This window comes from Crinia signifera, chromosome 4 (genome assembly GCF_055691185.1).
Source record: "Crinia signifera chromosome 4, ASM5569118v1, whole genome shotgun sequence".
Classification (NCBI taxonomy): domain Eukaryota; kingdom Metazoa; phylum Chordata; class Amphibia; order Anura; family Myobatrachidae; genus Crinia; species Crinia signifera.
Window position 1 is genome coordinate 308,878,281 of NC_139220.1, and position 15,458 is coordinate 308,893,738.

At 46.3% G+C, this 15,458-nt stretch overlaps 1 protein-coding gene across 1 annotated transcript; it reads right to left on the reverse strand.

Annotated features, from left to right (window-relative positions):
- Positions 1-8,167: 8,167 nt before the first annotated feature.
- On the reverse strand, positions 8,168-15,458 carry LOC146073330 (olfactory receptor 5G9-like). The gene is made up of 2 exons (XM_083180507.1): positions 15,441-15,458; positions 8,168-9,106 (listed from the first exon to the last, which is right to left on the reverse strand). Exons 1-2 carry the CDS (start codon positions 15,456-15,458, stop codon positions 8,168-8,170), a joined length of 957 nt encoding a protein of 318 aa, XP_083036633.1.

Genomic DNA, 15,458 nt, shown 5'->3' on the forward strand with positions numbered 1-15,458 from the left:
GGCCCGAGTCTCGCTGCTGGGCCGCCATATTAACTTCAGCAGCACCCACATCGCCATACCCGCCACCTGGGAAACAGTATGCCGGGAAGAGTGTATTCTGTCCGCGGAGTACCTGCACTGTGGGGGAAATTTATGTACCTGCACTGTGGGGGCATTTATGTATGTGGAACTCTATTGCCGTAATTTGAATATTGGAGACAACTGTGCTCCGTAATATAAATTGGTATTATTTTGTGGCCACACCCCTTCACCATTAAGACACTCCTCTATATTTTTGGCTTGAGCACCCACCAGCAAAAACATAAATCGGCACCTATGGTCACAGGGGTTCAGCCTTGTCCGTGTCGGGGTACAGTGTCTGCGCCTGGCAGTACTCCGCACAGTATTCTTCAGTGTCGTCAACAAGTCCTCAATGTACACAGTGTTTTTCAGTGTCGTCTCCAAGTCCTCAGTGGGCACAGTGTAGTCTCCAAGTCCTCAGTGGGTGCACTGTGTTCTTCCGAATCATCTCCAAGTCACCAGTTGTTACAGTGTTCTTCAATCTCATTCCCAAGTCACCAGTTCTCCACAGTATTCTTCAGTATTGTCTCAAGTCACTGTTACCCAGTCTCTGCAGTGTTCTTCATTCTCAGTCTCTAATCACAGTTGCATCTCTTCACAGTGTTCTTTAACATCATCCTGCAAATCATCATCGCAAGTCTGCAGTATTTTTTCAGTATAAGTCCCAACCCTCCAGTATTCTTACCATTGTATTCCTACCACAGTCTTCAAATCTTCAAGTTATTCTATATGGACTTACGTGTCCCCCAACCTGTTCATACCCCCACTATCTATGTCGACATGGAGTTAATTTTATAAAGTGTGGCGAGCGCAGCGAGCCACCGAGCCCAAAGCGTGGCGAGCGGACGTAAATTACTTTACATGTATTCTGTGTCCGCTCGCCACGCTTCGGGCTCGCCACGCCGAGGTGGATAGTGGGGGGGGGTATGAACAGGTCGGGGAGACGCGTAACGCATCCCCTCACCGGTATCCCTGCGCTTGCCACGCTTCGTGTTGGCGTGGATAGTGGGGGCATTTGTACCAGTATGTAACATGGAGCACTGGCAAATGCCTCCTTTATTGTGCACTTGCGCCCGCATACCCCCTTTGTGCTCAAGACGCATGTGCTACTGAACCCCCTAACCCCGTCTCCCTGAAGCAGACATGGGCAGGGTTGCTGTACCCTGCCGCAATAATTACTGAGATGCAGGAGCGTCTGAGATGCACCTGCGTCTCAGACAGCTGGAGCGCCTCTCCGCCGATGCCCGCATGATCCCCTCTCCACTAGCATCCGCCAGCGCAGGGGAATTGGCGGTTACCAGAGATATGTGAGGCACTCACTAGGTTTGCCATGGACGCTGGGGACCGAGGCGGGCTGCCGCGGAGTCACTATGCTAAGTACGCTAACTACGCTAGGCAGCCATTGGCCTGCCGGGGAGTCACTTCGCTAACTACGCTAGGCAGCCATTGGACTACGCTGACAGCGTAGCTTAGCCTATGCTGACAACGTAGCATAGCAGGGCGTTGTGCTATTACACAAGTACCGTTGAAGATAAGGGGAGGGGGGGGGAGTGTGGCAGGGAGAGCATATTTCCACATGAGTGTAATGTGGATGATCCAGTCCTGGTTTTAGAGCAGTAGCACCAGCAAAATTAGATCCAGTACAGGTTTCCTAATCTGTTGTGATCAAGGTTTGGCAGATCGGCTTCCTGTTATATGTGTGCCCAGGGCAGGACATCATAGCTTCCAATGCTGAAAAGCAGCTGAGTGATAGACCAGTTAGGTAATATTATGTTAGGTGCTTTGGAGTGTACGCTCACTTTGCAATTTGTGGAAAACCCTGCGATGCTGTAACCTTGCTTGCCGAGCTGTTAACTTGTTTGATGTTTACCTAATACAAAATAAAGATGCAGACTTTGTCTATATCCAGCATATGTGATTCCTTGTCACTATATATACAGTTGTGCTGATAACTTTACATACTGTACCCTAGCAGAATATGTGATTTTCTGACCATTTGTCGGAGAATATGAATGATAACTCACACACTTTTCTGTCACTCATGGTTAGTGGTTGGGTGAAGCCATTTATTGCCAAACAACTGTGTTTACTCTTTTTAAATCATAATGACAACAGAATCTTTCCAAATTACCCTGATCAAACGTTTTCCAGATTTCAAAATATGTCCTTCGGCCAAAGTATACTTGGACTTAGTATCCAAAGATTTGGACATTCTGCTCAACCAACCCCAAACAATACAACAGGACAGATACTAGAAAATGTGGTAGAAAAAGTATTTTTTGAAGAATAACGTAGCGCTACACCAGGAGATCAGCCCTTCTGAGTATATAGAGAGCTCCCCCAGCTCTCTCAAATGGACAGTAGTAAATTGGGGTTAATACTCAGCAAATAGGCGCTCTCCTTACTTGGACACCTAAAAATATAATTAATTGAAAAAATACTCCCCATTTCAGGGTGGTCCTCTTATTTCGGGGTGATCTTCCCCTAGACCAATGGTTGTTGATCGTAGACGGAGTCGCGATGAATATATGAAAATAAAGCACAAAAGTACACATGCAATTGGTAAATCGGAATCAATGCATATATCCCTTATCATTCCCTCTCTCAAAGGAGGATGCGTACCAAACTCACATGAGTTATGGTCTAATAACACACAGAAAGGTTTCTTTATGGTACTGAGGGGACTGCGTACCGGTACTCACGATGTGTGGATGAATAAAACGTCCATCAAGGTTTCTTTTCTTTTCCAAAGGTTTATTACATTACACATTCTTTTCCAAAGGTTACACACATTACACAAAGTAATTTTTTTAAATAATTTAAAATGACACAAAATGTGGCTGATAATAGGTTCAGGCTTCCGATAGGACAGGATCCTGAGGAAGAGACAAGTGTCTCGAAACATGTTGACCGTGCTCAGTGTGCTTACATAGGAGAAGGCTGAAGGTCTGAGGTGAGTGAATTCTCAGTGCACCTGGAGAGCCCAGGTCCGGATTTCTTTCAGGGGAGTGCTGATATATTCCTCACACCTATCGGACACTCTTCTGCTGTCCCCTGTTAGAATATCTGCAAGTCCTGTGATATTTACAGAGTATAGCTGAACATTCACATCAGTCCCTGCCCCAGTGGAGCTTACAATCTATATTCCCTGCCACATGTACACACTAGGGTTCATTTTTTTGTTGGAAGCCAATTGATCTACCAGTATATTTTTGGATTGTGGGAGAATATACAAACTCCGCACAGTTAGGGCTATGGTGGGGATCAAACCCATGACCTCAGTGCTGTGAGGCAGTAAGGCTAACCATTACACCGTCCGTGCTGCCCCATAATCTCAATGCTGTTCTGCTTACATGAACGTAGGACATGGAAATCATCTGCATATTTGACCAGATAACTGTGGGTCCCCATGACAACAGAGGGAGTCCTCACACACTCCGAGTGCATTTTCACCAGAAACATGAGAGAGAGTTGGCGATAGTAGAGGAAGTCCCCGCGTCTGGCCGATGTGAGTGTGATCACATGTCATGGACGCATTTCTGCCGGAGATGGGGGAAAGAGTACATCCTCACACAGAGGCCTCCAACCACCTGCCCACCCTGAAATGACACTCCTTGGGGGGGGATCACGTTAATGTTACTCAGAATGTAAAAAATGATCATATATCCAACCTAATATAATGAGTATTTTATCGATAAGTCTGTCTACTTTATTATGTACTGTATGTTGTGCAAGTGTTCTATACTAGTAAGCCCACTCAAAGCAAAAGCTACGAAACCTAGTAGATGTAGTTTCACTTGTTGCCAACAGATGGCAGTGTTTCGGAGTCACACGGACACTAGACTAGACATCCCTTCACTACTCTCCAACACAAGAATCTTCCAACAGTGCTCACGCCTTTCTCAGACCAGGCCCCAGGAGCTTTACAATGCAAGCTACCAGCAAACCTTCTTTACTCCAGGGACATCCACCTACTCGGTATGAGTTTAACACCACCTGGCATCCTATAATAGTGAGTGTCCAGACAGTGATATCTGGACTGCACTTTATTCACAAACACTGTGACTTTTCACTGCTTAATAACTATATGGCATTAAAGAGAGACTGCATTTTGACGTCATGGGTGACATTCTATGAAGTGAGATAATCTGACTTTGGCGATTTATTTCGCAAAAACGTCCGAAATCGCATTTTTTTTCCATTTTCGCATATTTAATGAGGTGCGAAAATGTGAAAAAAGTGTGATTTTGGCCAACAAGTTGGACACACTGGAAATGCGATGGCTGCTTTTCGCAGCACATCACATCCAGATGTTTTCACATTAAAAAGTATACAAATCGCATATTTAATGGTATGCGATTTGTATAAACTGTGTCTATAATTCGCCAGGTTCTGATGGGCGAATTAGCCAGAACCCTGCACAGATCGCAATGATCTGTGCAGGGTTCTGGTGTAAAAAAAAGTTTAAACAGTTAAAATAAAAAAAAAAACAGCGCGGGGTCCCCCGCCAGAGCATAACCAGCCCCGGGCTCATTGAGCCGGTGCTGGTGACATAAAATCAGGGTCCCCGACAAATAGGGGTCCCCTTGATTTAATGAAACCAGCACCAGGCTCAAGGTCTGGCGCTGGTTCCCGAAATACGGGGGACAAAATGACTAGGGGTCCCCCGTATTTTAAGAACCAGCACCAGACCCAACCAGCCAGCAGGGTAATGCCACAGCCGGGGGACACTTATTATATAAGGTCCCGCAGCCAAAGCATTATCCCCCTGGCTGGTCAGCATGGGCAGGGGTCCTGGGGAAGTGGGGACCCCCCCAATGAAGGGGTCCCCCCCTCCAGGACTTACCAGCCCATGCTGAAAGTCCGGGGCTGTCCCCGATGCCCCTGGGCGGTGGGCATCGGGCTGATGCAAAGTGTAAAAAAAAGATTAAAAACGATTGTTTTCTACTGTAGAACTATGAGTCCCAGCAAGCCTACCCCGCATGCTGGAACTTGGAGAACCACAAGTCCCAGCATGCGGGGCATTAAAGGGCTTCTAATCTTCCATCCCCCGAACATTCCCTCTTCTCCCACTATCTCCATCAGCATTGGTGAAACCGAGATCACCTCCACCGACCAAACGCGCTGCCTCGTTGTCATCATTGACTCCTCCCTCTCTTTCACCCCCCACATTCGTGCTCTCTCACAGTCTTGCCGCTTTCACCTACGCAACATCTCACGCATCAGACCATTCCTCTCCACTGACGCGACCAAAATTCTCATTCACTCTCTTGTCATCTCCCGCCTTGACTACTGCAACATCCTTCTCTCTGGGCTACCTCTCACCCGCCTCGCACCTCTCCAAACCATTCTTAACGCTGCTGCTAGGCTCATCTTCCTCTCCCGCCACTCTACCTCCGCCTCCCCCCTCTGTCTATCTCTTCACTGGCTCCCCATTCCTTTCCGAGTTCTCTTTAAACTCCTCACCACCACCTACAAGGCTCTCTCCTCCTCCACCGCTCCTTACCTCTCTTCACTGATCTCTATCCACACTCCCTCCCGTCCTCTTCGCTCCATCGCTGACCGCCGACTGACCTCTCACCTAATCACCTCCTTCCACTCCCGTGTCCAAGACTTCTCTCGCGCTGCCCCCCTGCACTGGAACAACCTCCTGCCACCCATCAGGCTTTCTGATTCCCTTACCTCCTTCAAGCGCTCCCTCAAAACCCACTTTTTTCGACTAGCCTATCCCTCCTCCTAACCTCTTTTGATCCTCCTATCCTGCCTCCGTTCCCCTCCGTTCCTACTTATCCTGTTGTTTTTCGTTCGTCCACCCACCTATTTTTAGTATGTTAACTCTTATGAGTAGGGTCCTCCTGCCTCACGTACTCACCCTACCTCTTTACCTCACCTGTCCTCCTTTTCTGTTCTTCTCTTCCTCTGCTTCATCTTCAGTCTCCTCGACAATTTTGACACCTACTTCAGAACTGATGCTGATTTTATTTCTACCAGCTATAACCCTATTTATACTGTATTTTTCAACACACCCTGTACGTTACCTTGTCATTTGTTTTTTGTTTGCTATGTACGGCGCTGCGGACACTTTGCGGCGCCTTATAAATAAACGTACTACTACTACTACTACTTGTAGTTCTACAGTACAAAAAATAGTTAAATAGCTGGTACCCGCTCACGGACTGGAGAGGCGCAGAGATGTTTCATCTTCCGCGCCTTTCCTCCGGATGATTCTATTGGCCGCCTAGCGGCCAATCAGGAGCCGAGAAAGTTGGCGCCTCTCCAGTCCGTGAGCGGGTACCAGCCGGGAGCAGCGCGTCTGCCGGAGAGGATGCCGAGGTCGTCGCCGGGGACCAGGTGAGTAGTATTTCCTTCCTTAGGAACCCCTTTTGGACTACTTCGGATCCTGGACCCCGGAGACATCAGCCCTGGAGCCCAGGACCCCGGACCAGCCCAGGAACCGGACTCTTCTGTCCTGGAGCACCGGACCCCGGACCCAGGATCCAGGGACCGACCTATGGGCTCAAGGTAGGTAAGTATCAGTGTGTGTGTTATGTGTGTATTAAACTTTTATTTTTCAGGGTGTCAGTGTGTTTTATTTAACTATTTTTTGTACTGTAGAACTACAAGTGCCAGCGGGCCCTTTAATGCCCCGCATGCTGGGACTTGTGGTTCTCCAAGTCCCAGCATGCGGGGTAGGCTTGCTGGGACTCATAGTTCTACAGTAGAAAACAATCGTTTTTAATCTTTTTTTTACACTTTGCATCAGCCCGATGCCCACCTCCCAGGGGCATCGGGGACAGCCCCGGACTTTCAGCATGGGCTGGTAAGTCCTGGAGGGGGGGACCCCTTCATTGGGGGGGTCCCCACTTCCCCAGGACCCCTGCCCATGCTGACCAGCCAGGGGGATAATGCTTTGGCCGCAGGACCTTATATAATAAGTGTCCCCCGGCTGTGGCATTACCCTGCTGGCTGGTTGGGTCTGGTGCTGGTTCTTAAAATACGGGGGACCCCTAGTCATTTTGTTCGCCGTATTTCGGGAACCAGCACCGGACCTTGAGCCTGGTGCTGGTTTCATTAAATCAAGGGGACCCCTATTTGTCGGGGACCCTGATTTTATGTCACCAGCACCGGCTCAATGAGCCCGGGGCTGGTTATGCTCTGGCGGGGGACCCCGCGCTGGTTTTTTTTTATTTTAAATTGCGATTTCCTGCAAACGTGCGATTTTCAGACCTGAAAATCGCACATTGTCAGGACTAAAGAAATCGCACCAAATCACACCTATTCGCACTATTTGGCCCGTTTTTCGCATCTCATTAAATATGCGAAAAACGGGCCAATCTTGCAATTTTCAAAAGTGCGATGTGGTGCGATATAAAAACATGCGCATTTATCTCACTCCATAGAATGTCACCCCTTTTCTCAGATCTCAAAGGATCTCATTGGCTATCGGCTGTCACCTGTTTTGGATAGCCAATAAAATCCCGCAATAAAATCCCGCTTTTGAGATTCAAGTAAATACTATTATGATTATATTTATATTGAGCTCAGTTTTATTTAGCATGTGTGTTTTTTTTTTTAAATAAATGCTATTTATCCCTTGAATATCATTATTATTATTAACTCTGTGATATTACCGTTTTGTTTTTTTGCTTATTATTTACAGCTGATTGAATTAGGAGCTCACTTCAACACCTTTAATACTCCTCAAAGGGGCAAATCTTCCCTATTAAAATGGGACATACTGTAGTTTGGCATATAGGTTCTGGTCTTGTTAAAAAATATATATATGGTTATAAACTCAAGACTTACCTGTTTGCCCGCACATTTCATTTATGGCCATTCAATGTCATTTCTAAAGAAAAAATACAACCATCCTTGGTTATCTTTTCTTTTACGTTTATTTTAGATCATATGATTTGTAAATCACAGTTCTGTTTGCAAAAAAGTTCCACATTAACATTAACATTTACCATTTTAACCTAAAAAATATGAAGTAGGTTAATAACGTTAATATACTAATTCTGGATATAAATCTGACAAACTGTATATGAAAAGTTTACAAGATAATTACACATGTTATTTGAAAATAATGCTACTGTTTTCTTCCATTTCACTTAAGAATGTAACAAATTTGATATAAGTTTATTGCAGGCTGTGACTCTTTATTTCTTAGAGAGTATATGATAGGATTAAACAAAGGAGTAATAGAAGAGTTTATTAAAGACAAGATCTTATTTAAATTGAATGAATATCCTCTTGATGGAGCGACATAGAGTGTAATTAAGCTTCCGTAATAGATGCATACAACAGCCAAGTGGGAGCTGCACGTGGAGAAGACTTTATTTCTCTCTGTGGCAGAGGATATGTGTAGGATGGCATTAAAGATGAAGATATAAGTTATAATTATGAAGAGCATCTGGGAAAAAGCCATCACAATGGCCACTACGGAGACATCAATTTGGATAACCAAAATGTCAGAACAAGAAAGCTCAAGGACAGGACCAAGGTCACAAAAGAAATGGTCAATGACGTTCGACCGACAAAATTGCAAATTAAGAACAAATGTGTGAGTGACCAATGCCTGCCCAAAGCCTACCATCCATGCACATAGAACAAGGTAATGAGGAAGACTGGCATTCATTATCGATGTGTAGTGCAGCGGATCACAAATAGCCAAGTATCTGTCGTAGGACATCACCGTTAGAAGACAGCACTCCATGATGGCTGTAGCCCCAAAGAAATACATCTGCGTGATGCATGAAAGAAAAGACATGGCAGTCTTGCCTTGTAAAATGACTTGTAGAGTATTTGGAGTGACATTTGTGCTGATCACAATGTCACAAAGAGAGAGATGGCTGAGAAAGATGTACATTGGAGAACGGAGCTTCCGATTGGATGACACCAGACAAATAATCAGAAGATTTCCAACTACTGTACTGGCGTAAATGATTGTGAGACAAACAAAGAAAGGGACTTTGAAATTGTGAAGCTGCTGAAATCCTAGAAGTATGAACTCGGACACCATTGTTTGGTTGTCCTTAAACGTCTCCTACAAAATATATATAAAAAGAAGCAAAGTGTTAAAAAAAACAGCAAACGATAATAATATTTGGAAAAATGTGGAAGAAGTGTAAGTATTGTATAATGCCTGAGCCTATGCAAAAACTGAGATGCAAGATTATAATACGGTGATAGTTACGCATCTAAGAAAGAAGACTAAATAATGATTAGATTAAACAGCCCTAATTAATTTGGTTGTATAGAGGGGACCAAAGTCAGCTTTTCAGATGAACATGAAATTGGATTTGAATGTTTGTTCGGATATGAGGTAAAGCCAAAATTTTAATGTAATTTTATTAGCAAGAATAAAGGTGTGTGCACACAGGCCAATCCGGTGGCCGGTGACATTAATTTGATATAAGACGGGGTGCCGGCATCAGCTGGCAGGGAGGGAGAGACAGCGCGGTGGAGGGCATGCTGCATTGAGCATACATACAAACAAACAAACAATAAATAAGTGAATGTCATAAAAAGGAGGGTTACTTAATTCTCATACATTTTTGGGAATAAACCAAAAATATAATTCAAATTAATATTGCTGTAGAAGTGGTAAGAAAAAATTTGTTTTCAAATTACTATATGTAAAATGTTACTGTAATTTATGTGTAAAATTGGTTTGTTTGGTATCGTTACTGTAACTCAAATGCCAATTACATGTAATTGAAAAGATAAACCAATAATTCAAGGGTCTTAATTGTTTTTGTTTTTTTAAAGAATCTCTATAGGTTATTTAGTTTTCTGTGTACCTCATCATTGTCCATGATCTTTGCCTCATTTAGAATTTCAGTTGAAATCCATTTCACCAGTTGGAATACACCGACACATGTTTATCAATGCACCATTTTCCCCAAGCAGCAGCCAACCCAGTTGATAATGTTGATAGTCTGTAATGCAGGAAGGCAAAATTCACCCATTTAAATGACAATTCTACTACCCATAGGATTTACTCCATGAAGGTTCCTCACTCTCCTGGGATATATGAATCATTAGCATTATCAAGCAACTAGCATATAATTATGACAAAAATAAAGAATAGAAACACATTCTTTAATTGGTAAACAATATCACATCCCATGGTGATTAATTAGGTTTCAAGTATTTTTTCTATGTTTTTATTATGCATAGAAACATCTGGCCTATAACGTCTTTTTAGAACATTTGTATATTTGTTGTTAGAATTTTATCTTCATTAGGCATCAACTGCCAGGTAGAATTTGTTGGATAATAAATCATTTCCATTTTAACCATCTACCTCTAAGTTCTATTCATGAAGTGAGCTGGCGGAGAAGTTGACCATGGCAACCAATTAGCTGCTACATATAAGTTTATAGAATGCACTTGATAAATGTTACCTCAATGCTGATTGGTTGCCATGGGCAACGTCTACACTGGCTAACTTGTCCCCTGTTTTCACAGTTTCATAAATAGATCGGAGGAAATGGAGTCATCTGCAACCAGGCTCCTGCTCCCAAGGGGGCACCAAGATAATGGGTGGGAAGTATTGGGTTGTGAGTTCGGCAGCCATGTGGGATGCCGTACGGAATCTGAGTTTTTTTTTAAAGGGGCATTCATTTACTAAGCAAAACCATGCCTTGTAAATGATTGCCCCTTTAAAAAAATGTCAGATTTCGACCGGCATAACGCACGACTGCCACTGCCGTACTTCTGGCCCAATGATTTTACAGCATGTGCGATGTGGAAAAAAAACTGAAGACGTTCTGGAAATGGGCATATATTTAGCGCTCTGGAAAAAACATTACATATAAAGACACATTGGGAGGTATTCCATCTGTGTCGATATTTGCAGATAGGGAAAACATCGTCGCTCACCTATTCAATGCTGCCATTAACTTTTCTTAAAAGTCTGAACTGTTTTGTCAGAAATGGTCATGGATTGTCAAATTCACGGTCATTGTTCGACAATCTGCAACCGTTTTTGCCGATCCGCAGACTTTGACACTCAACAGCCAGAACATTGAATTTCGGCTGTCAGAACGACGAACAAAAACAGCCCGGGATAACGACTGTAGGGACGTCCTGACATTCGGAATCCCAGATTCAATACGCCTAAAACTCCAAAGGAACTCAGCAAAAATCCCCAAATATCTATAAGACCAGCTGATAATGCACACCGCTATAGACAATGATTTGATACAATGACCCTTACAAGACAAAAGCACTTACAATCTGACCAATGCAGAATATTTCTCCATCATCATAAATGCATATTAAATAAAAACAAAATAATAATAATTTTAGAAATGTTATGCACCACATACCCCTTATTTATAAGGTCTCAAAAACTCCACCGGAGCCTCTTAAACCCTGCTGGAAGACATATAGGGGAACATTTACTAAAGCTTGTCTGGGCGGCGATTGGGACCATGGGGGAGGCGGCGGTGGGGAGCTCCGTTGCCATAGGGCACGCGAGTGTCTCATGTGCATCCGCCCCCTGCCGGGAGCTGGAGGCAGGGGCGGATTGGCCTACCGGGAAACCGGGCTGTTTCCCGGTGGGCCGGCATATTTTTTGTGTGACAGGCCGCCCTCCCTCCGTTACAGGGCCGGCCGCGGCATCTACGTGTATTTTGTCCTGAGTAAAGATGGCCGCGGCCGGCCTCGAGCTTTGCCATAGTTAAAATGGCCGCGGGAGCGCTGGTGCGCATGCGCGGCGCACGCAGCTGCTCCCGCGGTCCAGACAGAGGCTGCCGCTTGCTTCCTGGTCTGGCCGCCCTCCCTCCCTCCTTCACAGGGCCGGCCGCGGCATCTACGTGAATTTTGGCCTGAGTAAAGATGGCCGCGGCCGGCCTCGAGATTTGCCATAGTTAAAATGGCCGCGGGAGCGCTGGTGCGCATGCGCGGCGCACGCAGCTGCTCCCGCGGTCCAGTCAGAGGCTGCCGCTTTGCCGTCCTGGTCCTGCTCTGGCCGCCCGTCCGCCCTCCCTCCCTCCTTCCTTTACAGGGCCGGCCGCGGCATCTACATGAACTTTGCCCTGAGTAAAGATGGCCGCGGCCGGCCTCGAGTTTGGCATAGTTAAAATGGCCGCGGGAGCACTGGTGCGCATGCGCAGGCGCACGCAGCTGCTCCCGCGGTCCAGAGGCTTCAACTTCTGGCTCTCTGCCCAGTGCCCACGTGATCCAGCCTTCCCAGCAGCGCGCAGGATTGATTTTGGGGCTGGATCTGATGGGCGTCAGCAGCAGGACTAGAGAGTACTCAGCACAGCAGCACGCAGCAGAGGAGCAGCTCTTAACAGCAGGCAGCACGCACCGAGGGTAAACTAGGGGTACTAAGGGCACTGGCAGAATTTATATATAAATATACGGTGTGTGGTATATGTATAATGGGCATCACGGTGTGTGGCATATGTATAATGGGCATCACGGTGTGTGGCATATGTATAATGGGCATCACGGTGTGTGGCATATGTATAATGGGCATCACGGTGTGGCATATGTATAATGGGGCATCACGGTGTGTGGCATATGTATAATGGCATCTTGGTGTGCGGCATATGTATAATGGCATCATGGTGTGTGGCATATGTATAATGGGCATCACGGTGTGTGGCATATGTATAATGGGCATCACGGTGTGCGGCATATGTATAATGGGCATCACGGTGTGTGGCATATGTATAATGAGCATCACGGTGTGGCATATGTTTAATGGGCATCACGGTGTGTGGCATATGTATAATGGGCATCACGGTGTGTGGCATATGTATAATGGGCATCACGGTGTGGCATATGTATAATGGGCATCACGGTGTGTGGCATATGTATAATGAGCATCACGGTGTGTGGCATATGTATAATGGGGCATCACGGTGTGTGGTATATGTATAATGGGCATCACGGTCTGTGGCATATGTATAATGAGCATCACGGTGGGTGGCATATGTATAATGGGGCATCACGGTGTGTGGCATATGTATAATGGCATCACGGTGTGCGGCATATGTATAATGGCATCATGGTGTGTGGCATATGTATAATGGGCATCACGGTGTGTGGCATATGTATAATGGGCATCACGGTGTGCGGCATATGTATAATGGGAATCACGGTGTGTGGCATATGTATAATGGGCATCACGGTGTGGCATATGTATAATGGGCATCACGGTGTGTGGCATATGTATAATGGGCATCACGGTGTGTGGCATATGTATAATGGGCATCACGGTGTGGCATATGTATAATGGGCATCACGGTGTGTGGCATATGTATAATGGGCATCACTGTCTCCCCTCCTTGCATCCTCCACCACTTTGTGACTCCCCTCCCTGCATCCCCTGCCACTCTGCATTCCCCCTCCTACCCTGCATCCTGTGCCACCATGCCCCCCTCACACTCTGCGTCCTGTGTCACCCTGTGTAAGTCCTCACTCCCTTCGTTCTCAGCCACTCTGCATCTCCCCTCCCAGCATTCTACGCCACCCTCCATCCCCCCCTCCCTCCCTGCATCCTCTTCCACCCTGCCGCTCTACTGTGTTGGGAGACCCCCTGTCACACCCCCCCCCCCCCCATCTCTATCTCCCCAGCCCCACATGCTGCAGGATAAACGCTGTACGCATGCGCCTATTCTGCAGCCTGAGGGGCTGGGGACATAGCCAGCAGCCCGTTGAAATAGGCCACACCCCCATATTGATAGGCCACGCCCCCTCAAAAAATCGGGCACGCCTGCGGCGCGCAACAACACCCCCCCCCCCCCCCCCCATCCCCCCCGTTAGGGCTGCTTCAAGATATTTCCCGGGCTGGTTTTAATTCCCAATCCGCCCCTGGCTGGAGGTAGGCAATAGTTTCGTCAGCCCCTGCAAGGAAGAGGCCGGCTACATCTGTAGATTTTCTCATCTCGACACTTTTAAAATATTTGGAAATATTTACTAAGGATGGTTATTTGACTTCTGTCATACCCCAGTGGATGCTGAAAGAGATGAAAAGAGAGAGAGATGTAGAGAGAGAGAGAAAGAGAGAGAGAGAGAGAGAGAGAGAGATGGAGGGAGAGTATCTCTCTCTCTCTTTCCAGCAGCCCTGACAAGAACCAAATTGTTTTTACATTGGATGACATTGTGTTTATCTTAGCCCATTACTAAAATCTCTACAAGGAACAGCAATGGGCACATGTCAAAATGCCAGCAGAATTCCATGCAAAATTTGAAGAGAGGGGTCATGCTCCACAAACCTTATACAAATGCATTGAGGTCAATGAACCAACTCCACAAAATATTTACTTGACCCTCTGAGAGAAATATATCAAATAAACCCACTTTTCCATTCATCACTCAACAAAGTGATCAAGCTAAAACACATTTTACTGCGGTGGTTCCCAAATTGGGCACTGTGGCATCCTAGGTGCCATGGGGCACTTGTAGGGGTACCCTGGGTTGATGTTCCAGGTTCACTTCAAATTATACTCTTAGGGGAAAAGGGAAGGGGGTGGTGACCGGTGCACAAGCGGCCGAAGAGGCCCAATTAGAAAGAAATGTAAGGATCCACAATAGCAGGTAGAATTAAAGGGAGAAATAAGATCCCTAGTTAAGAATAATTTATCTAGTGGAGGTGCACCCCGGAGAGTAAATAGGTTACTGAAGGGGAAAGAGAAAAGACTCTCTCTTTGTGGGGGCACTCTTTGATGAATCATCAAAGAGTGCCCCCACAAAGAGAGAGTCTTTTCTCTTTCCCCTTCACTTCAAATTATTCATGGTCAATGTGTGGACAAATATAAGTAGTGAATCATGTCCCTTACCACAAAATGAAACCTAAGGATACAGTCATAATTTACTTAAATTAATATGTTTGTCTGCATTTCACAATAAGATACTTTTGGCCTAAGGGTACCATGAAAAGCTGGAGTATATGGATGAAGTAACTCTGTAGGCTGGGGGTGTGGCCACGGTGGCGTGTGAGTGAGGGAGGTTAATGCCGGGTCTCCTCTAGAATCTGGCCCCCCTCCGTCCTGCACATGCATATGTAGGCCGGTAAATCGATACTACAGTGCGGTTGTAACTCTGTTGGTATCTGGGTCCCTTTTCTGGCCGTGGTGAAAGACGTCTCTGTCGCTGGCGGTACAGCCGTGGAGCCCGGCGCTGTATGAGCAGAGGGCTGCCCGTCTCCTCTGCGTGACCTCCGGCTGACCTGCCTGTGGGAGAACCTGCGTGCAGTCGCGCTGCGCCTGTGGCGCTCTGTCCGCCTTCCTGTGGTCTCCAGCCGGCTTCCATGGGATCCCAGCTCGCCTCTTCTGTCGGAGCCTTGTGTGCTGGTGTGACGCCAGCAGGAGATATCAGTGTGACGCGCCTGGCTCTTCAGCACCCCCTGCCTGACCTACCGAAGGGAATTCCTCCAT